Raw genomic sequence first — 24,252 nt, forward strand, 5'->3', positions numbered from 1 at the left:
CCCCTGTTCATTTTTTTTTTCTTTTGAGACGGAGTCTTGTTCTGTCACCCAGGCTGGAGTGCAGTGGCACGATCGCAGCTCACTGCAAGCTCCGCCTCCTGGGTTCAAGCCATCCTCCTGCCTCAGCCTCCCGAGTAGCTGGGACTACAGGCGCCCGCCACCACGCCTGGCTAATTTTTTGTATTTTTTAGTAGAGACGGGGTTTCACCGTGTTAGCCAGGATGATCTCGATCTCCTGACCTCTTGATCCACCCACCTTGGCCTCCCAAAGTGCTGGGATTACATGCATGAGCCACTGCGCCCGGCCCATATTTTAATCCTATGCCCCAAAGACTACATTTCCTGATTTTACTGTCCACTAAATAAAACACATTTTTATATGTTACTTTTTTTTTTTTTTTTTTTTTGGAGACGGAGTTTCACTCGTGTTACCCAGGCTGGAGTGCAATGGTGCGATCTTGGCTCACTGCAACCTCCACCTCCCGGGTTCCAGCAATTCTCCTGCCTCAGCCTCCCAAGTAGCTGGGATTATAGGCATGTGCCACCATGCCTGGCTAATTTTCTATTTTTAGTAGAGACAGGGTTTCATCATTTGGTCAGGCTGGTCTCAAACTCCTGACCTCAGGTGATCCACCCACCTTGGCCTCCCAGAGTGCTGGGATTACAGACCATTTTTATATATTTCATACTCTAAAGCATGTTGCTGAATTTTAATTATAGATACGGTGTATACGTCTGTTTACCCTTTCTCTGTTTTTATTTTTTAGATTTTTATTAACATTCTCTCTAAGACTTTGTATTTCCAGACAGAGATGTGCTTTTTAATGAAAAGTTTCTCTTTATACCATGTTTATTTCAGTTGTCCTTATTTGTATATTTTCCTACAGTTTACACCTTGTTTCTTAATTCAAAATATCTTACTGTAATGCTTTTTTCTTATTTTTTCCTGATTTTTAATTTCTGTACCAAAATTAGTCTTCATTGACTTTCTTTTTTAGCCTATTTCAGTTGTCATAAATAGGAGAAAAGTCAAATTCTACATTATCTATGGCAAGGAAAAACCATCTTTTAACCTCAGCATGGGGAACAGAGAGGCATGTTGGACACCATGACTTTCCGTTTCCGTTGGCTGCGCCTGGTCACTGCTATGGCAGAATAAAGCTTGGAGAGAGACATAGCCTTTCAACTCATGTTTGTCTGATCTTTGCCTGGTTTTACAGAAGAGCACAGTAGTGAGGTTATTTTGATTTAGAGCTGTTCCCCATCTGATGCCAGGATCCCTTCAACAGTGGTGGAGGAGGTTTAGACGCAGTGTTGAGTTTGATTCCCTCTGTCTTTTCTCGTAGTTTGGCCTGTCACTGCTCCTCATCCTCCTGAGCCGTGGTGAAGACCTACAGAGTTCAGACCCTGCTACAGAATCAACGCAAAATAATCAATGGTCAGTGTGGACTGTTTCTTCTCTTATTTTAAGTTCTTTGAGGTAATCTTTTAAATTTTTTTCTCATAATATTATTATGGGTCTTCCCTGTCAGGACGGAGGTGATGTTCATGGCAACACGAGAACTTCTACGGATTCCCCAAGCAGCCCTGGCCAAGCCAATCTCTATACCTACAAACCTAGTGTCCCTCTTTTCTCGCTATGTTGACCGGCAGAAACTGAACTTGCTGGAGACAAAACTGCAGTAAGTTTGAAACAGGAGAGTTTCACATCTCACTAAAGTTGGGACTTTAGAAGTTATGGTTGGGAGGCTGGGCACGGTGGCTCACACCTGTAATCGCAGCACTTTAGGACACCCAGGAGGGTGGATCACTTGAGGCCAGGAGTTCCAGACCAGCCTGACCAAAATGGTGAAACCCTGTCTCTACTAAAAAAATACAAAAATTAGCCAAGTGCGATGGTGCATGCCTGCAATCCCAGCTATTCGGTAGGTTGAGGTATGAAAATCATTTAAAACCGAGAGACAGATATTGCAGTGAGCTGAGATCATGCCACTGCACTCCAGCCTGGGTGACAGAGCAAGACCCTGTCTCAGAAAAAATACATAAAGTTATGATTGGGGTGGAGGGGTGAATAAAACTGAATTTGGTGGAAGAGATTGACTTTCTATTAACTATTTGTGTATCTGTTAGATATAAAACACTGAACTGGGTACAACAGGGCCTTCATAAAAGATGACCAAATGCTAAGGGTAGAGAAATATCTCGGGTATTTTGTTATGAGAAGTCTTACAAAGATGTAACTGTAATATGAAAGATTGCCTTGTGTTTTAACTCATTTATGCAATTTTCCTTTCTCTCCTTTGTACCTCTAGGCTAGTTCAGGGGATACGATAAAAGATCTCCAAATGTGTCCTGTACGTCCTTTTGGCTGCCACCTGCACTGCTGCCATCACCAATGGAGTGTTTTAAATGAGGGAGGGAAGGTAGCTTTTTCCCCAAAGCAAAGTCTTGTGGGATCGATTCCTGTTTACAGGGATTGTCTCTCTAAATGTCAGATATTTCCCCACTGCTCTATGAAATTTGGCTGGGTGATACTTCTGCTGGTTTCTTTACCTTCTATGTTACAGTTCTGCATGTCCTACTTTTACTCAGTTCTGTTTTGCATTTTCTTTGCCCTAGAGACACAAGTGTGATCTCTCCCTTTATCCCTCCACTACTCCACCTCAGAGTAGATTGTAGCCTGCCAAAGGATTCCTTCCCTCATCCTATTAAAGTTGTTTTTTCATTGCCCCATATTAATATGACTATAGAAGAGCCAATTAAGTAGAAATCAAGATATACACACACACCCCATACATGTATTTATGTGGTCTTCAGAGGGTCCTTAAAGAATGAATTTTAGATTGAAAAATATTTAGTTGTCTCATTACCTCTTCTAAACACAAACCAGCTGATGTATTTTAATCTGTTTCTGTTCTATCTTGTAATTAATTTGGTGGGTTCTACTTGTTTTAACATAAATAAAGAGTATGCAGCACGTTTAATAAAATCAGAACTCTTAATTGGCTTATGCCCAGGTCTAGGCTGAGAAGTCCTTTTTCTTCTTCCCACCTTTATTTCCTTAGTTTCTGTCCACCTTAATCGAAACAGCACATGGTTATGTCTTTTTCCTGCTACAACTACAGGGTGCTTGAGCCTTTCCCCTCAAGTGCATTCGAAGTCACCCAGGATGATCCTCACTAGTAGCCTGCTTTGGCAGTGTGGCTTTTTGCACACTTGCCCTGTCTTCCTGAGACTACTTCAGTAAGCCATGCTTCCTTCTTCCCCACTTTTATTTGGTGTCATGAATAGAAACTTCCAAATGTAACCATGGAAGCTAAGTTTGGCCTGCTTTGCTTTTTAGTCCCCACGCCATGGGCAGAACTGCTGTCTTTACTACTTCATCTCACCCAAGTCCTGTTCTCAGGCAGCCAGGGGCCTGGGTTTGAATAATTGCAGGGCCAGCCTGCCATGATCTTTCTCACTTACTCCTCTCCCATTCAGCAGTCAACCAGACTAAGGAGTTTTGATCCCTAGTGATTACAGCCCTGAAGAAAATTAAATCTGAATTAATTTTACATGGCCTTCGTGATCTTTCTGCTGTTCTTACTTTTTCGAATGTAGTTGGGGGGTGGGAGGGACAGGTTATGGTATTTAAAGAGAATAAACATTTTGCACATACATGTATTGTACAACAGTAAGATCCTCTGTTAAAACCAGCTGTCCTGTTCTCCATCTCCATTTCTTCCCATGCTGTAACCCCAGGCTCCACCAGCTGTTCCCCAGTGATGTTACCTAGCTTCCCTCTACCATTATCTACTGACCATTTCCACTACACGCCTTTCCTACCTTCCCTTCACAACCAATCAAGTGAATACTTGATTATTATCTCTTCCTTACTGTGCTTTATCTTTTTTGTTTGGTTCTAATTAATGAAAATAAAAGTTTCTAAATTTACATTTTTATAGGGTATTGTAAATAAAAACAAATTGTATACTTAAAAATGAGTGCCTGCATTTCTACTTTGTTACCTCAGAATATGATTTTTATGTTTCTAGCATATTTAGATAGACTGTCAACTTCTTGATGTTGGGGATTAAAGATATTATTACCTATATTTTTACCTTTTTAATTTTGTTGCAAAGAAGACAAATATTTTTATATAATAACTTTTCTTTAAAAATCTAAGATGCTTTCAGTTTCTCCTCCCCCCATTTTAACTGTACGACAAAATTATAAATTGTAGTAGATAAACTGTAGTTTGTCTTCTCCATCCTGCCCATCTCTAGGCATTGAGGAATCTGTCCCCCTTTAAGAGACTCATGTAGCCCAATGAGGCATTCAGCTGCCTTCATGGATAGTATTTACTTAGTTCTGAGCACATTGTATTTCAAAACTCATCTCTTCAAAGGAGATGGGAAAAGGTTGGTCATTCTTTATAGTAAATTTATTTTTATTATTTCAGACTTGAGTGTCATTTTTACTCTAAAATGCTCAAGATAAAAGATTCAGCAAACACATAGAAAGGGGCAAAAAAAAAGTGGGGTTTTGTTTTCAAGACAGGGTCTCTGGCACTCAGGCTGGAGTATAGTGGCACAGTAGCACAATCACCACTCACTGCAGCCTCGATCTCCCAGGCTCAAGCGATCCACCTCAGCCTTCCGAGTAACTGGGACTACAGGTGTGCACCACCACACCTGGGTAATTTTTATACTTTTTGTAGAGTCGGGATCTCCCTTTGTTGCCCAGGCTGGTCTTGAACTCCCAGGCTCAAGTGATCTTCCCACCTTGGCCCCCAAAATGCTGGGAGTACAGGTGTGGATCACCGCACTCAGCCTGAAGGTTTTCTTCTTTTTTTGAGACGAGTTTCTCTGTCACCCAGGTTACAGTGCAGTGACACAATCATGGCTCACTGCAGCCTCTACCTCCCAGGCTCAAGCAGTTCTCCCACCTCAGTCTCCCAAGTAGCTGGGACTACTACAGGCGGGTGCCATCGTGCCCAGCTAATTTTTTTGATTTTTAGTAGAGATGAGGTCTCGCTACATTGCCCAGGCTGGGCTCAAACCCCTGGCTCAAGGGATTCTTCTGCCTTGGCCTCCCAAAGTGCTGGATTACAGGAGTGAGCCTCCAAAGTTTTAAATGATAAAGAGACAGGAGATAATTTAACATTATTAGGTGCCTGCCTACATAAAGCTTATTTTTTTTTCCTGATGAGGAGATGGGTTCCTTGAGGTTCAGTAGCTTGTGGAGGTGACGCAGGTAATGGGCAGCAGAGCAGGAGGCTCATACAGAATATTATTGCTGTAAGGAAATAAAATTATCTTCCAGTAAAAGATTTATTCACACCTCTTAACATGAAACAACGCAGGTGTTATTAGATAGCCCTGCTTTGTTAGAGTGGACTGGCCCAAGGATGCCCCTACCTTCACGGAAGACAAGATTCTAAATGTCAGACGTGAAGAAATCCCTAGCGATCATGTAGTCCAGTCCTCACAATTTGAGGAATCCAAATCTCTGAGAGTGCAGTGACTTGCCCGAGGTGCCACAGCTGGCTAGTAGTAAAGCCAAGAAAAAAACTCATATGTGAGGCCAGGTGCAGTGGCTCATGCTGTAATCCTAGCACTTTGGGAGGCTGAGGCAGGCAGATCACCTGAAGTCAGGAGTTTGAGACCACCCTGGGCAACATGGTGAAAACCCATCTCTACCAAAATTACAAAATTAGCCGGGCATAGTGGCACATGCCTGTAATCCCAGCTACTTGGGAGGCTGAGGCAGGAGAATCACTTGAACCCGGGAGGCAGAGGTTGCAGTGAGCTGAGATTATGCCACTGCACTCCAGCCTGGGGAACAAGAGCAAAACTCCATCTCAGTCTCAAAAAAAGAAAAGAAAAATTTGTACATGGGATTTTACTATGTTGCCCAGGCTGGTCTTGAACTACTGGGTTCAAGTGCCCGACTTGGCTTCCCAAAGTGTTGGGATTACAGGCATGAGCCACTGTGCCTGGTCACAAATGACTTAAAAGTCATGAGCCACTATACCTGGCCCTGGGCAACATAATAAAATCCCATGTACAATTTTTTATTATTATTTATTAAAAAATAATTTGTAAACCTCAGTAACTAATGAGGAAAATGTTAACTTCAAAAAAAATTAAGTGATGCACTAAAATAATTTACAAGAATATGGCACAGAGTTGAAAACTGATACTAATGCATGTAATGTCCTATGTAAGAAAAAGAAGAACCTGTTAAATAATACATAGGTAATAAACTCTAATGGGTAATAGGTACAGCCTTGTGAATAAACGTTCACAAAATAAAGTGCAAGTGAATAATATTAAGAACCTCACCCCGACTGGTAATCAGAGAAGTAAAAAGTAAATGTTTTTATCCTACCAAATTAATGAAAACTTTAAAAATAACATTAGTGAGAATTTGGGGCTGCCACTCACTGGCAGGGGTAAATGTCTACGTTTCTGGAAAGTGCTTTCACAGTGTGGAGCACTTCAAAGTATTCTTAGCCTTTGAACAATTACTTTGGCTTTAGAAATCTAAGAAAATATAACAAAGCAATGGTACTTACCACAGCTTTCCTTATTTTTAGTTTTTGAAGACAAGATCTTGCTCTGTTGCCCAGGCTTTAGTGCAGTGGTGCAATCATAGCTCACTGCAGCTTTGAACTCCTGGCCTCAAGCAATCCTCCCACCTCAGCCTCACAAGTAGCTGGGACTACAGACACATGCCACCTTGCCCAGCTAATTATTTTATTTTTTGTAGAGACAGGGTCTTGCTCTGTTACCCAGGCTGGTCTCAAACTTGCCTTGGCCTCCCAAATGATTCATTAGAGGCATGAGCCATTTCACCCAGTCAGCTTTACTTATAATAGAAAAATTAGAAATAATCTAAATGTTCAATATTACAATAATGGTTAAGTAAACAATGATCCATGTGTTGTGGACAATTAGGCAGAATATTGGACTAGGTGCAATTGCTCATGCTTGTAATCCCAGCACTTTGGGAGGGAAGACTTTGCAAGACTTTTTCTCTGCAAAAAAATTTAAAAATTAGCCAGGCATGGTGGCATGTGCCTGTACTCTCAGCTAACTCAGGAGGCTGAGGCAGGATTGCCTGAGCCCAGGAGTTCGAGGCTATAATGAGATTCAGCCTAGGAGACAGAGCGAGACCCTGTCTAGAAAAATTTAAAAAGGCAGAATATTTAATCATGGAAAGTATTTTATATGGTATGGTGAAAAAACATATATGCTTTGAATCCAATTTTTAAGAAAATGCATGTATGAAGAAAATATTGCAAAGATATGTTTCTAAAGATTACTGGTATCTGTAGGTGATGGGATTATGGAGAACTTTCTTTTCCTTTTGGCTTTTCAATAATTTTCAAAATTTCTATAGAGAAAACGTATTGCTTATGTTCTTAGAAGAAAAAAATATTTTTCAAGAAAAAGTTGTTTTTGAAGAATTTAGTTACATAGGAAAATGTAAGAATATAATGCTAAGTAAAAAATAGGTTCTGTATATGTACATGACAATCTCTGTGGAGTAAAAAAATACATGGGAGGCTAGGCATGATGGCTCACGCCTGCAATCCTAGCACTTTGGGAAGCCAAGGCAGGCAGATCACATGAGATCAGGAGTTCAAGACCAGCCTGGCCAATATGGCAAAACCTCGTCTCTACTAAAAATACAAAGATTAGCTGGGCGTGGTGGTGCGCACCTTTAATCTCAGCTACTAGGGAGGCTGAGGCTGGATAATCGCTTGAACCCAGGAGGTGGAGGTTGCAGTGAGCCAAGATTGTGCCACTGACCTCCAGCTTGGGCAACAGAGTGATACCCCGTCTCAAAATATATAGATAGATAGATATAGATATTTTACATATATATGTCTAGATATATATATAGGCAAGAAGAGTGAAATCAAAGATGACCAAATAGTGGTTGCCTTTAAGGGAAAGGGCTGTGGAGGATTTTGTGTTTAGGTGATTGTTCCTGCTTTTTCATATTTTCCCAATTTGTCTTCAATGAGCATGTATTATAACCTTAAAAGGGGGATATTATCTTAAAACTGCTAAACATAGTAGCTATTTCTAGTGAAAAAATAAGTCTTAACTTTTTAATGATCACCATTCTGACTGGCGTGAGATGGTATCTCATTGTAATTTTGATTCGCATTTATCTAATGACCAGTGATGAGCAGTTTTTGTTTTTTGTTTTTGTTTTTGTTTTTTTTTAGATGGAGTTTCACTCTTGTTGCCTAGGCTGGAGTGCGATGCATAATCTCGGCTCACCACAACCTCCACCTCCTGGGTTCAAGCGATTCTCCTGCCTCAGCCTCCTGAGGCATGTGCCACCATGCCTGGCTAATTTTGTATTTTTAGTATAGGCGGGGTTTCGCCATGTTGGCCAGGATGTTCTCGATTTCCTGACCTTGTGATCTGCCCGCCTCAGCCTCCCAAAGTGCTGGGATTACAGGCCTGAGCCACCACACCTGACCTCTGCTATGAACATTTAAGATGATATACCAAGTGTGGGATCAAAGAACCACTTTAACAAATCCCAAATACAGCTTCCATATTTACGCTAAATTGCATTTTTTCCAAACTGTGGCTGTTAAATCGCCCAAGTTGCCCTGCTAAACATTAGGAAGGACAAGACATGACTTTCTGAACTTTTTTTTTTGAGACAGAATCTCACCCTGTCGCTCAAGCTGGAGTGCAGTGGCACGATCTTGGCTCACTGCAACCTCTGCCTCCTGGGCTCCAGCGATTCTCCTGCCTCAACCTCTCAAGTAGCTGAGATTATAGCTACTGAGATTACGCCCAGCTAATTTTTGCATTTTTAATAGAGACAGGGTTTCACCATGTTGGACAGGCTGGCTTCAAACTCCTGACCTCAAGTGATCTGTCTGCCTTGGCCTCCCAAAATGCTGGGATTACAGGCATGAGCCACTGCGCCTGGCCAGCTTTCTGAATTTGACAGCCATCTACTTTTGGGGGTCTGTGAAGTTCATTGTGTGAGAAGCAGAACTGGGAAGACTGAAGGGGTCTTATATTTTTCCTCCCCTCCCAGCTATGCTTAAATACATTTAATATTGTGGTCTCTGAGAACTTAGTATGTGGGTTTTTAGGAAATAAGTCTTAGTCTGGGAAATCAGTATCTTAAAATCACCTAATAGCATTTTTACCTTCTTCCTTCTTGCATCAGAAGCACATTTGTGAATAGATTGCAGGTCTCATGACAGCCTCTGCTTTGCTTCTTATTTTGCAAATGTTGCATGTAAGGCTGTTCTGAGGAGCTTGTTTATTATTCAACATGACTCTCCAAGCTCCCAGTTCAGCCAAGTTCATTCTCCAAAGCAATATTAACCAAAATCAGACTTGAGATCTGTGAAATATCTAGCAGGGAGCTAGGTAATCAGTGACACATGTACTTTGCCAGTTGTGAATATAAAATTTCTTAAATTGCTTAGCTTGCACTACTCTAACAAATGAGAAACAAATCTGCATATAACTAACAAAAGGAAGGTTTCTCAAATTTGACCCCCCAGAAAAAACACTGCTAACAGTTTAGTGTATTGTTCTCCAAGTGATGTCTGCATGCACATGCATACATAGATAGAATTATAGTTTTACTTTTTTCTCTCTTAATACATCATGGGCATCTTTCTGTGTTGGTATATACAGAGCTATCCTGTTCTTTTCTTTTTGATACAGGGTCTTGCTCTGTTGCCCAGTCTGGAGTGCAGTGGTGTGATCATGTCTCACTAGACCCCCAACCTCCACCTCAGCCTCCTGAATAGCTGGGGAAAAAGGTGTGCACCACCATGCCTGGCTAATTATTTTATTTTTTGCAGAGACACGGTCTTGCTTGTTGCCCAGGCTGGTCTCAAACTCCTGGGCTCATTCAGTCCTCCCAACCTGGCCTCTCAAAGTGCTGGGATTACAGGCGTGAGACATTGTACCTGGTCCCCTGTTCTTTTTCATAGTTGTATAATATTCCACTGTGTGCCATTATGCCATCATTTATCTGATTGTTCTCCTGTTAATAGGATTCAATCTTCAAATACTTTTTTTCAGTTACTGTTGTTCATCTAACAGTAACAAAGGTAAACCCACAATGTCACATATCCATAGTTATTTTATAGTGTACAAAGAACACATTTGTGTTCCAATTCAGTCTTCTCTGTAACCTTTTGAAGTAGAATGGGCAACTATAATTGTACAGTACCAAAACTAGATCAGCAAGACCTTCCAGCTAGTAAGGTCTAAAACTGGGATTTAAACCTTAAGTTTTGAGCTCCATTTCTAGTGTCTTGGCTGCAAGAAGGCTCCTATTCCTGGACCCAAGCTTCAGAGGAGCAGCTGAAAAGCTGCGAGGCTTTAACATTGCATCTGCAAACTCTTCTGATTGGATTTTAATGCCTTCATTTGCAGTAAGCAGATTAGACAATTGCCTCTCAGTAATGTCGAAAAGGGAGCAATTCAGGTTGTAATTATCAGAACCAATTGCAATATATAAGGATCAGAGTCACAGCAATGCAGCTGTCAGGCATCTCTATGGTCTTTTTTATTTAAACATCATCTAGGGAGGAAAAAAAAGAGCTCCTTGCTTCCACTCTTCCTCATTCCCAGTATTTTGAAATGTATTTTTTACATTAGATATATTGTCACAGCAATTGTTTTTTTCATAAATTCACTGCACTAATATGGGAGCTTCACAAATACAGAAATAGTCTGTCCTGTTCACGGCTGTACCACAAAGCCCAGCACAGAGTCAACACCTAGCAGACATCCAACAAATACGTGGTCATGAAATAGTTTTGTTATTAAGAAACAAAGCTGGCCAGGCACAGTGGCTCACACCAGTAATCCCAGCACCTGTAATCCCAACTTAAAATTCAAGGCTGGGCACAGTGTCTCATATGTGTAATCCCAGCACTTTGGGAGACTGAGGTGGGAAGATCACTTGAGGTCAGGAGTTTGAGACCACCTTGGCCAATATGGTGAAACCCTGTCTCTACTAAAAATACGAAAATCAGCCAGGTATGGTGGCTTGCGCCTGTAGTCCCAGCTATTTAAGAGACTGAGGTAGGAGAATCGCTTGAACCCGGGAGGCAGAGGTTGCAGTGAGCTGAGATTGTGCCACTGCACTCCAGCCTGGGCAACAGAGCAAGACTCCATCTAAAAAAAAAAAGAAAGAAAGAAAGAAAAAGAAAAGAAAACGAAACAAACTTAGCTGGGTGCAGTGGCTTACCCTTGTAATCCCAGCACTTTGGGAGGTTGAGGCAGGAGGATCACTTGAGCCTAAGAGTTCAAGACCAGCCTGGGCAACATAGTGAGACCCCCATCTCTACAAAAAAATTTTAAAAATTAGCCAGGCATGGTGGCACGTGCCTATAGTCCCAGCTACTTGGGAGGCTGAGGTGAGAGGATCACTTGAGCCCAGGAAGTTGAGGCTGCAGTGAGTTGTGATTGCTCCACTGCACTCCAGCTGACAAATGAGACCCTATCTCACAAAAACAAAGGAAGGAAGGCTGGAAGGAAGGAAGGAAGGAAGGAAGGTGGGCAGGCAGGAGGGAGGGAGGGAAGGAGGGGAGGGGAGGGGAGGGGAGAGGAGAAGGCTGGGCATGATGGCTCACACCTGTAATCCCAGCACTTTGGGAGGCCAAAGCAGGTGGATCATATGAGGTCAGGAGTTTGAGACCAGCCTGCCAACTTGGTGAAAACCTGCCTCTACTAAAAAGATAAAAAATTAGCTGGGCATGGTGGTGGCACCTGTAATCTCAGCTACTTGGGAGGCTGAGGCAGAAGAATCGCTTGAGCCTGGAAGGTGGAGGTTGCAGTGAGCCGAGATCGCGCCACTGCACTCCAGCCTGGGTGACAGAGTGAGACCCTGTCTCAAAAAAAACAAAAAAAAAAGAAAAGAAAAGAAAAAGAAGCAAACAAACAGAGCTTAAAAAGATTATTCAGAGAATAGAGCTCGATGTAATAAATTAGTCTGTGTTTACAAGACTCATTTCAAAATACATTGTCACTCATTTTATCACAACAACCCCTAGGTCAGGAACAATTTGATAATATAAGTCAGTTAAGGTCTTGTATGTCCCACATTACTCCAGATACAGTGGTGACAAAGACAAACTAAACCCGTATTCTGGTGCAGTTTGCATTCTGAGGGGGATACTTAACAGTGATAAGTGCTAAGAAAAGAACAAAGTGATTTGAGTGGGGGAGATGTACTTGTACTGTAGACAGAGTAGCAAGGAAGGCCTCGATAAGCAGGTGACATTCAAGCAGACATCTGAATAATGAGAAGAGACAGATATGCAAAGGTCTAGGAAAAGCATCCTAAGCAAAATAAAGAAGGTAGCCAAACCCCTGAGATGAAAATGAGTTTGAGTTCAAGGAACCACAGAAAGTCAATGTTGTTAAGAGTGAATGGAGTGGGGCAGAGAGTGACCACATATGGTCTTGAAGGGATTTATTCTTATTGCAATGGGAAATCTTTGCAGAGTTTTAAGTAAAAAACACAAAACGTCATATGACTTATACTTTTAAAAATCACTCTGCTGTATGGAGATGGAAATAAACAAAAAAAGGGAGCACTTATCAGAGAGCCTCATATTATCACTGGTCTACAGGATGAATCTGGGCCTTTAAAAGGCAAAGTGACTGAGGGAACAATTTTTTTAAACATAGATTTAGCAACAAGCAAAAAACAAATATTCCAATTTAAAAATGGGCAAAGGACATGAACAGATACTTCTCAAAACAAGACAGAAAAATGGCCAACAAACATGACAAAATGCTCATCATCACTAATCATCAGAGAAATGCAAATCAAAACCACAATGAGGTACCATCTCACACCAGTCACAATAACTATTAGTAAAAAGTGAAAAAAAATATCAGATGCTGGTGAGGCTGTGGAATGCTTGTACCCTGCTGGTGGGAATGCAAATTAGTTCAGCCACTGTGGAATGCAGTTTGGAGATTTCGCAAAGAACTTAAAACAGAACTACCATCTGACCCAACAATTCCATTACTGGGTATATACCCAAAGGAATATAAATCATTCTACCAAAATGATACATGCACACATATGTTCATCTCAGCACTATTCACAATAGCAAAGGCATAGAATCAACCTAGGTGCCCATCAACAATGGTGGATTGGATAAATAAAATGTGGTACATATACATCATGGAATACTACACAGCCATAAAAAAGAGCAATATGTTATCCTTTGCAGGAACATGGATGCATCTAGAGGCCATTGTTCTAAGTGAGTTAATGCAGAAACAGAAAACTAAATACTGCATGTTCTCACTTATAAGTGGGAGCTAAACAATGAGTACACATGGACATAAACTTGGAACGATAGACACTGGGGACTTCCAAAAGTGGGGGGAGGGGTGGACATGGGCTGAAAAACTATTGGATACTATGCTCACTTCCTGGGTGACAGGATCATCTATACCTCAGACCTCAACATCACACAATACACTTCTAACAAACCTGCACATGTACCCTCTGAATCCAAAATGAAAGTTGGAAAAAAATACATTTAAGACAACAGTTACTTTTGGAAGTGTTTAGGGGCGTGGTATTGGGATAGGATGTAGAAAACTGGTGTTTTGTATTTCTTATGTTGAGTGGTGCATTGAGCAGTATTGGTTTGACTATTGTGCTTTGTAACTTTCACATATCATATGTATCCTCTGTATGTTATGGGCTAAATTGTGTCCACCCCCAAAACTCTTATGTTGAAGTCCTAACTAACCCCCATACCTCAGAATGTCACTCTATTTGAAAATAGGTTCTTTAAAGAGTGAATTAAGTTAAAATGTAATAGGCTTGTGTTTGAAGGAAGAAAACAAGAGAGAGAGAACATGTACATGATGTGTCCAAGATTGCAGTGAGTGAGCGGCAGACAAAGAAAGCCTGATTACAATCATTTTCCATCATTTCTCTATCCCACAAAGAATAAGTAGACATGTTGTGTGTGACTTCCAAAAATTCTCCCTAAGGGGAAGGCACTACACTTTTGTCCTCTTTACTTCCCTCTTCTTGCTGCTTAGAATGCAGATGTAATGACTGAAGCTCTAGCAGCCACCCTGGGGCGAAAGGTAATAACAGAAACAACATACAATGGGAAGAAAGAAGTCTGTGTCTGGCCGGGCAAGGTGGCTCAGGCCTGTAGTCCCAGCACTTTGGGAGGCCAAAGCAGGTGGATCACTGGAGTCCAGGAGTTCAGGACAAGCCTGGGAAACATAGCAAGATCCCATCTCTACTAAAAATACCAAAAAAAAAAAAAAAAAAAAAAATAGCCACGAGGCTGAGGTGGGAGGATCTCTTGAGACTGGGAGGTCGAGGCTGCAGTGAGCCAAGATTGAACCACTGCACTCCAGCCTGAGCAACAGCAACAGAGTGAGACCCTGGCTAAAAAAAAAAAAAAAAAAAAAAATCTATGTCTCTGAAGACTTCATTGAGCCACCATTCCAACCTTGAGCTTCCTATCCTGGGATTTCTTTCCTGTGTGAGAATAAACTATTATGGGTTTAAACCAATGTAAATTGGGCCTCTGTTACTTCCAAATAAACCTAATCCCAATTATTATGAAGGACTTTTTCAGTCATTTGGTACAGGTTGAGCATCTCTAATCTGAAAATCTGAAATCCAAAATACTCCAAAATCTGAAACTATTTGAGTGCTGACATGATGCTCAAAAGAAATGCTCATTGGAGCATTTCAGGTTTAGAATTTTCAGATTAGGGATGCTGAACCAGTAAGCACTCTATATATAATGGAAATATTCCAAAATCCAAAAAATAAAAATCAGAAATCTGAAATTCTTCTGGTCCCAAGCATTTCAGATAAGGGCTATTCAACCTGTATTAGAGTTCATTAAGTGTAATTAGACAAATTTTTTTAAATTTAATTTAATTTTATTTTATTTTACTTTATTTTGAGATGGGATCTCACTCTGTCGCCAAGGCTGGAGTGCAGTAGCGCGATCTCAGCTCATTGCAACCTCCACTTCCCGGGTTCAAGCCATCCTCTCACCTCAACCTCCCAAGTAGCTGAGACGATAGGCACATGCCACCATGCCCGGCTAATTTTTTTTTTTTTTTTTTGAGATGGAGTCTCGCTCTGTTGCCCAGGCTGGAGTGCAATGGGGCGATCTCAGCTCACTGCAACCTCCGCCTCCTGGGTTCAAGCAATTCTCCTGCCTCAGCCTCCTGAATAGCTGGGATTACAGGTGCCCGCCACTGCACCCAGCTAATTTTTGTATTTTTAGTAGAGACAGGGTTTCACCATGTTGGCCAGACTGGTCTTGAACTCCTGACCTCAGGTGATCCGCCCTCCTCCGTCTCCCAAAGTGATGGGATTACAGGCCTGAGCCACCGTGCCTGGCCTAAGTTTTGTATTTTTAGTAGAGACAGGGTTTCACCATGTTGGCCAGGCTGGTCTCGAACTCCCGACCTCAGGTGATCCACCCGCCTCAGTCTCCCAAAGTGCTGGGATTACAAACATGAGACACTGTGCCCACTGTTGAATTTTAAGTTATTACAAATTCTAGGGAATTCTAGAAGCTCTAGCAGCCACCTTAGGGCAAAAAGTAATAACAGAAACAATATACAAAGGAGGAGAAAGAAGTCTGTGTCTGGCCAGGCATGGTGGCTCAGGCCTGTGGTCCCAGCACTTTGGGAGCCTGCATTTTCTCTGTGAAGTGCAAAGCATGATTATCAGTTGTGAAACAGAAGGGTTTGTGTGACATTTGGTTTAATTTTGATGACAGAAAATATAATACATCTCGACTCCTAACTTAACTATTTGAATTGTTTTGTTTGTTTTCAGACGAGGTCTCACTCTGTTGCCCAGGCTGGAGCGCAGTGGCATGATCTCAGCTCACTGCTGCCTCCATCTCCCAGGCTCCCCCAGCCTCCTGAGTAGCTGGGACTACAGGCGTGAGCTACCACACCCGGCTAATGATTTGTATTTTTGGTATAGACGGGTTTTCACCATGTTGCCCAGGCTGAGCTCGAGTGATCTGCCCACCTCAGCCTCCCAAAATTCTGGGATTACAGGCGTGAGACATTGCACCCAGCACCTCGAATTGTTTGTTGTTGTTTTAAAAATGACTCCAAGGCACAAGTAATATCGGACTATAGCCCTATTCATATCTGTGTTTGAGTTTTAGCTTCACCTTTGCAAGTTACTATATTCATGAATCTCAGTTTCTCTCCCTGTAAAAGGGTGGTAGAACAAGTGGGATTATGACAAAAAATCAATATTTGTGAAAGTGCTTAACACTCAATAAAAGCTGGCATCCATTCATTATATTTTACCTCATATAAAGTCCCAGTATTTCCAGGTTTTTCTACGGTACGTCTAATGCCCTGAAGAAAGACATGTGGGTCCTCTTAGGGTTAGTTATGTTGTGCTACAAAGATAGTCTTGCATAATTAGTGATTACAGTCAGCATTTATGATTTACCATATGCCAGACACATTTCATGTATTTTTATTTAATCCTTCCCCAAAACCTTGAGAAAAAGATGCTGTTAGTACGGTCATAAGGAAACTGGTGAGAGGTTAAGTAAACAGCCCAAGATTGCATCACTTAGCCAAAACAGGATTTGAAGCGAGGTGGTCAAGATCTGTGGTACATCTATATAATGCAATACATAGAAGAAACTTAAATGCATACTACTAAGTGAAAGAAGCCAAATTTATTTTATTTTATTTTATTTATTTTTTTAAATGGAGTCTCGCTCTGTCACCCAGGCTGGAGTGCAGTGGCACGATCTTGGCTCACTGCAACCTCCCCTTCCTGGGTTCAAGCGATTCTCCTGCCTCAGCCTTCTGAGTAGCTGGGACTACAGGCACGTGCCGCCACGCCCAGCTAATTTTTGTATTTTCAGTAGAGACGGGGTTTCACCACGTTGGCCAGGATGGTCTCAATCTCTTGACCTTGTGATCCACCCACTTCAGCCTCCCAAAGTGCTGGGATTACAGGCATGAGCCACCACGCCCGGCAAGAAGCCAATTTTTAAAAGGCTTCTTTTCAAACTATAGTCAGCCCTCCATATCTGTGGGTTCTGCATCCACGAATTCAACGAAGGATCAAAAATATTCTCCCAAAAAGAGATGCTTGTGCCTGTACTGAACATGTGCAGACTTTTTTCTTGTCATTATTCCCTAAACAATACAGGATAACAACGATTTACATAGCATTTACATTGTATTGGGTATTAGAAGTAATCTAGAGATAATTTAAAGTATAAGAGAAGATGTGTATAGGTTATATGCAAATACTATATACCATTTTGTATAACAGACTTGACCATCTGTGGATTTCGGTATTTGCAGAGAATCTTGGAACCAATTCCCCATGGATACTGAAGGACAAATGTATGTGTGTGATTCAAACTACAAGACATCCTGGAAAAGGCATAACTATGAAGATAGTAGAAACATCACTGGTTGCCAAGAGTTAAGGAAAAAAGAGGAATGAATAGGTGGAGCAGAGAGGTTTTCTCGGACAATAAAACTAATCTGTATGATATTATAATCCTGGATAAATGTCATTATACATTGTCAAAACCCACAGAATGTACAATGCCAAATAAACACTAATGTAAACTATGGATTTTGGGGGGATAATGATGTGTCAGTGTAGATTCATCAATTTTAACACTTACACCACTCTGGATGTTGATAGTAGGAGAGGCTGTGCATGGAACTCTCTGTAATTTCAGCTCAATTTTGCTGTGAATCTAAAACTGCTCTAAAAAAATATAGTATATGTAAAAAAAATCATGAAAGCAAAAATATCCAATATATTGGAGTCTGGCAGGTAAACCAGTATGGACTGAAAAGAGTTGTAAAAAGTGGGACAGGAAAGCAAGATTAGGACCTGGTAGGGAAGGTCCTTAGATGGCAAAGTGAGCTATCAGGACTTTATCCTGTAGACCAGAGGGGGTCATTGAGGATTACAGAGCAAGAAACTCAGGTAAGGAACAGACTATTTTAAGAAAATCCTGGCCGGGCGTGGTGGCTCACGCTTGTAATGCCAGCACTTTGGGAGGCTGAGGCAGGCAGATTGCTTGAGCTCAGGAATTCAAGACCAGCCTGGGCAACATGGCAAAAACCTGTCTGTACAAAAAATACAAAAATTAGCAGAGCATGGTGGCATGCACTTGTGGTCCCAGCTACTTGGAAAGCTGAGGCATGAGAATCACTAGAACCAATGAGGCAGAGGTTGCAGTGAGCCAAGATTGTGCCACTGTACTCCAGCCTGGGCGACAGAGAGAGACTCTGTCTCAAAAAAAAAAAAAAAAAAAAAAAAAAAGAAGATCCCTTTGGCAGTTGTGAGGAGAATTCTGGAAGATAGACTAGAGGCAAATAGACGAGTTTAAAAGTGAGAAGAAAGCACAAGAATCTAGGCCAGTAAAGAAAGGGGTACATAAAAGATCATCAGTTTTTTGTTACTGACTGGATATTGGGATGAGGACAATGACTTCATGAGAAAAATAAAACACCAATTTTTTAAAGTTGTAATTATTTCACACATTAAGCATTAACTAAATCACTATCATGTGCCCGGTCCTATCAGTTATATCTCCAAATATATGTGGAATGTATCCACTTCTCTTCATCCCTGTTTCCACCACATTCAACCAAGTCATCAATATTTCTCTTCTAAAAGATAGTAGAAGGCTGGGTGTGGTGGCTCACGTCTGTAATCTCAGCACTTTGGGAGGCCGAGGCGGGCAGATCACATGAGGTCAGGAGTTCCAGACCAGCCTGGCCAACATAGTGAAACCCCATCTCTACTAAAAATACAAAAAAATTAGCCTGGCGTGGTGGCAGGTGCCAGTAATCCCAGCTACTCTGGAGGCTCAGGCAGAAGAATCTCTTGAACCTGGCTGCAGTGAGCCGAGATGGCGCCACTGCACTCCAGCCCAGGTGACAATTTGAGACTCCATCTCAAAAAAAAAAAAAAAAAAAATGATGGTAGATGTTTCCTAATTGCTGTCCCTCTCCACTCTTGTGACTCCACACATCAGCCAGTGATAATTTTAAACAAGAATTGACGCCAGGCATGGTGGCTCCACTCCCAACATTTTGCGAGGCTGAGGCGGGAGGATAACTTGAGGCCAGGAGTTTGAGACCAGCCTGGGTAACATAGCAAGACCCTGTCTCTACAAAAAATAAAAAGTATCTAGGCATAGTGGTGCATGCCTGTAGCCCTAGCTATTTGGGAGGCTGAGGCAGGAGGATTGCTTAAGCCCAGGAGTTCAAGGTTGCAGTGAACCATAATTAATTACACCATTGTACTCTAGCCTAGATGACAGAGCAAGGCCCTGTCAAGAAAAAAGACAGAGAGAAAGAAAGAAAAGACAGAAAGAAAAGAAAAGAAAGAGAGATAGAGAAAGAAACAAAGAAAGAAAGAATGAATGAACTGGGGTCACTTGCCCTAATCCCTTTGATTGCTTCCTGTTGCAATGAGAATAAAACTTGAAGTCCTTATGAGGTCTTACAGCCCTTTGGGGTCTTCACTCTCCATGCCTTATGTACCCACCTCAGTTACTGCCTCTCTTTTCCTCCTCAGGCCTTCGCAGGAAAATGACTGATTTTAGCTACGGAGGAAAAAAAAAAGAAAAGGAAAAGAATGACTGATTTATTTCCTTTGCTTACTCCTCCCCAGTCCCCAGATGGCAACTTAAACAGTTGATCCCTCTTTAAACAGGTTAGGGCCGGGCACAGTGGCTCAAGCCTGTAATCCCAGCACTTTGGGAGGCTGAGGCGGGTGGATCACGAGGTCAGGAGATCGAGCCCATCCTGACTAACACGGTGAAACCCTGTCTCTACTAAAAATACAAAAACAAAAAATTAGCTGGGCGTGGTGGTGGGTGCCTGTAGTCCCAGCTACTCGGGAGGCTGAGGCAGGAGAATGGCGTGAACCTGGGAGGTGGAGCTTGCAGTGAGCCGTGATCGTGCCACTGCACTCCAGCCTGGGCAACAGAGCAAGACTCTGTCTCAAACAAACAAACAAACAAAAAATAAACAGGTTACACCTGTTGTCCTCCATATTACTGTGCATATGTGTATAATTACTGTACATATTTTTTCACTACAAATACTGTGTATATCCCTAAGATCCTTTACATTTCATGAGGAGCCAGAGCCTATTTGTACATTCACTACTTTGTCCCTAAGACTTGGCTCAGGCCTGAAGATATACAATAGATACTTGATACATATTTGTTAAATATATGAATATGCTAGGTTGTGTGCTGTCATGGGGGAAACAAAGATGAAATAGATACAGGTTATACATTAGAGAAATTGACCCTCTAGTAGGGGAGATATGATTGAAACATAGATAATTATAAGGCAAGACAATTAACCTCACAGGAAATTCTGCAAGTCCTGAGGAAGGGGCATTACGTCTAGCCAGGAAAATTCGAGGAAATTCTGTGGAGGGAGTTCACTGGGCATTTAATGGAGGGAAAGCATACACAAAGGCATCAGTTTGAGAAAGTGTAGGGTGAATGTGGAAAAAAATGTGTGGATCAATTTAACTGGAACACAGAGTACACCAATACAAAAGAGAGAGGCCAGGCGTGAGCCTATATACTTACCACATAGATTTAACAATTAACATTTTGCCATATTTGCTTGATAGGTAGGTAGGGAGGGAGACAGACAGACAGACAGATAGATATGTGTGTATGCATTTCAAAGCCACTACTTGGTGGCTCATGTCTGTCATCCCAGCACTTTGGAAGGCCAAGGCAGGCAGATCACCTGAGGTCAGGAGTTTGAGACCAGCCTAGCCAACATGGTGAAACCCTGTCTCTACTAAAAATATAAAAATTAGCTGGGTGTGGTGGTGCATGCCTGTAATCCCAGCTACTCCGGAGGCTGACGCAGGATAATCACTTGAGATTGTGCCACTGTACTCCAGCCTAGGTGAGTGAGATTCTGTCTAAAAAAAAAAGGACTGGAAAGGAGAGGTGACATCAGATTGTCATGGGTCTCATTTGCCAGGCCAAGAATTCTGTTCTGTATTCCGGAGGCAGTGTTAGGTAACAACAGTAGGTCAAACTAGCCTCTCAAAACCTTTTTTAAAATTATTATTCCAAATATACAATAAAAGTAGAAATAATAGTACAGTAAACACCTATATACTTACCACATAGATTTAACAATTAAGATTTTGCCATATTTGCTTGATAGCTAGGCAGGTAGGGAGGTAGACAGACAGACAGATGTGTGTGTATGCATTTCAAAGTATTTATCTTTCCTTGGTTGTGTGTGTGTGTGTGTGTGTGTGAGAGAGATAGGGCCTCACTCTGTCAGGCTGGAGTGCAGTGGCACAATCACAGCTCACTGTAGCCTCGACCTCCTGGGCTCAATCAATCCTCCCACCTCAGTCTCCCAAGTAGCTGGAACTACAGGCACATGCCTCCATGCCCAGCTAATTTTTTTGTTTTGTTTTGTTTTGCTTTTGTTTTTAGTAGAGACAGAGGTTTAACTATGTTGCCCAGACTGGTCTCTTATCTTTCTTTTTTGCTGAACCATTTCAAAGAGAGTTACGGATATCATAACTCTTCACTCCTACGTTTCTCCAAGCTGTAAAGATGTTTTCCCCCATGTCCAGCATACCATTATTACAATGAAAAAATGTAATTACTAACAACATCTGATACCAGTCCATTTTCAAATTTCCCCAATTGTCTCAAAAATGTCTAAAAGCCTGCTTTTTCAGAACCAGAATCCAATTAAGCATTTGACTGTATCTTTTTAAGTTTTTTTTCAAATTTAGAACAATCACCCCTGACCATTTTTATGACATTGATTTTCCTTGATCTTTATGTCTTATCTTCTATAAAATAGTTGTCTTATAGAATGCTTCACGTTCTTGATTTATCTGATTATCTCCTTGGGGTTATGGTTCAACTGGTTCCTCCAGCCCAGTAAACTGGAGTTTAGATCCAAAGGCTTGATTAGATTCACTTTCAGTATTTTTGGCAAGAAAACACCATTAAGTGATGCTGTATACTTCATGCTGCAGCACACTGGGAACCTCATAAAAATGTTGGTTGTCCAAGGGTTACTGATACTAAATTGGATAACTGGGTTAAGGTGGGGACTGCCAGATCTCCCCGTTGTAAAAGTATGTTTCTGCTTTGTGATGGCAAGTAACCTGTGAGATGTGTTTGGCAACACAACTCACATGTTTGTAGCTGTCTGCAGTTTATCAAACACATTCAAACGCACTTAATCACAACAGCATCCCTGTAAGGTTTTATTCCTGTTTAACAGAAGTGAAAACTGAGACTTGGAGTGCTTAAATAATTTTCTCAAAGTAATAGACCCAGTAAGTAGCAAAAGCAGGACTCAAGCCTAAATGGATTAACTCTAGCTCAGTTAAAAAAAAAAATCCCAAATAGCCTACATCTAATAGGAGATTTTATTTTGCTCTACACATTCAGAGAAATTCACTAGTAATGAGCTATACAAATGAGCCCTGATAGTAAAAATTGCAGATTTTTGAAGAGTATTCTCTCTCCAGAATTCAATAAATACTTCGCTTCTTTTGAAACGATTTTTTTTTAAAAGGATACTTTAATTTATTGACACTGGGAAGCACATTGGCAAAGAAAGTCAATTTCTTTCACAGTATCTAATAGCTATTTCTATTGCCTGTTCAAACTAGCAAAATGTAACAGATGCTAGATTCCCCAAAGTATAGCGCTTTAGGCTACATTTGCAACAATAGCTTACATCTAAATGTTACTGAATTTGTAATCTTCACAAATGTGTGAATAGTCAGTTGATCAAAAATAACGATTTCCTGCTACAAGAGAACGCATAGCAGAAAATGTTCCCAACACAAAGATAATGTTTGAGATGATGGATATCCCAATTACATTGATTTGATAATTATACATTGAATACATGTATCACAATATCAGATGTATCCCTGAAAATATGTAGAACTACGATATATCAGTTTAAAGATACAAAAAAAAAGATCTTCTGTTCAAAGTTAAGCATATACATGGCACGTATGATGCTAAAACCAAGGGCCTTTAGGTCTGGAAGAGACACATAAAGTCAGGTCCTCGCGAATCTACTTCTGAAGGGGACAGAATTGGTATAGGCATATGACAGTCTAGAATCAAGACACAAGGGGTGTGGAGCGACAAAGAGCAAACAGGGAAGGAAACTAAGGGGACCATGGATCCAGGAAGGGGCTGGAAAAGCTACTTCTGGGCACCCCTGGAATCTGGGTGTCCAGTTTCGAGTTAGAAGGGGGCCCTTCAAGAGAGCCTCAGGCGGGGGCTGACTGCCGAGAGTTACTCTGTCCTCCAGGTTCTTCCTAACAAGAAGCTACGAAGGTCTTAATTCAGAAAAACGGAACACGACATCACACCCACGTCAAAAAAACGCTTTTAAGAGGCCGAGTCACTTTCACCTCCCACCAACTTGCCAAAGGCTGAAAGCAGACGGACACGCCCCCAAGCGCTCTTCTCGGATTTCATTGGTTGCCCCGGCCTGCCCCTCTCTCATTAGGTCTCTCTCATTGGTCAGCAATGCCACATTCACAGCCAATTCTCAGAACCAATCATCTCCAACTATTGCCCCGCCTCTCCACCACGTGAGTGGCATAGGTGCCAACCAATAAAAAAAGAAAATAAGGATGTAAAGACGAGACTCATTCCCGTTTTCCTCAACTCGTTCAGTAAATGGTAGAAAAGGTGGAGCAGCTGATACCAACCACCAATCCATAAGGGCGGAAAAGGATGATGAGAAGAGTGATGGGAGGGGGTGACGTGGCAGTGACAGGAGCATAAACTGAAATGAATGGCGGAAACATCAGCCAATCGGCGATCAGATTGGCCGGGCATTCCGCATTCTCCCGTCCTCCCTGAGCGCTGGAAACTTCAGGAAAGCACCAATGAGCTTCCCCAAAAGTCTGATTGGCCTTTATCTGAACCAATCAACGGTGGGTCTGGCGGACGCGTCCCACCCCAGGCTCTCACTGGGCGCTGTAGAATGACAGGCCCGAGAGAAATGCCAATGTCCGCGGGGTCTTCCTCAAGTGACACTCAGCGGCACCAATCGACCTCCTTCTTCCCGGCGGCCGAGCCCTCCTCCCCGCGGCTGGCCGGGCGGGGCGGGGCGGGGACGCTGCGCGGCGGTGGGTGATGCGGTAGCCGTGTGGGGCGCTCCGGGC

General features: G+C 41.9%; 1 protein-coding gene and 1 long non-coding RNA gene across 9 annotated transcripts in view; one reads left to right on the top strand and one right to left on the bottom strand.

Moving 5' to 3' along the window:
* Positions 1-17,649, top strand: part of PATL1 (PAT1 homolog 1, processing body mRNA decay factor) — a 48,083-nt gene extending 30,434 nt beyond the window's left edge. For 4 of the 8 annotated variants that reach the window (XM_054523773.2, XM_054523776.2, XM_054523774.2 and 1 more), the window contains 3 exons: positions 1,347-1,438; positions 1,533-1,682; positions 17,370-17,649. In XM_054523773.2, coding sequence (XP_054379748.1) covers positions 1,347-1,438; positions 1,533-1,682; positions 17,370-17,514 — 387 coding nt within the window. In that variant the 3' untranslated portion in view covers positions 17,515-17,649. 8 annotated transcript variants of the gene reach the window in all.
* Positions 1,241-24,067, bottom strand: LOC129048604 (uncharacterized). The gene is made up of 3 exons (XR_008511096.2): positions 23,794-24,067; positions 19,585-19,642; positions 1,241-1,410 (listed from the first exon to the last, which is right to left on the bottom strand). It is a non-coding gene; the product is annotated as an uncharacterized LOC129048604 (long non-coding RNA).
* Between the last annotated feature and the right edge of the window lie 185 nt (positions 24,068-24,252).

The sequence above is a fragment of the Pongo abelii genome, chromosome 9, assembly GCF_028885655.2.
Source record: "Pongo abelii isolate AG06213 chromosome 9, NHGRI_mPonAbe1-v2.0_pri, whole genome shotgun sequence".
Lineage (NCBI taxonomy): Eukaryota > Metazoa > Chordata > Mammalia > Primates > Hominidae > Pongo > Pongo abelii.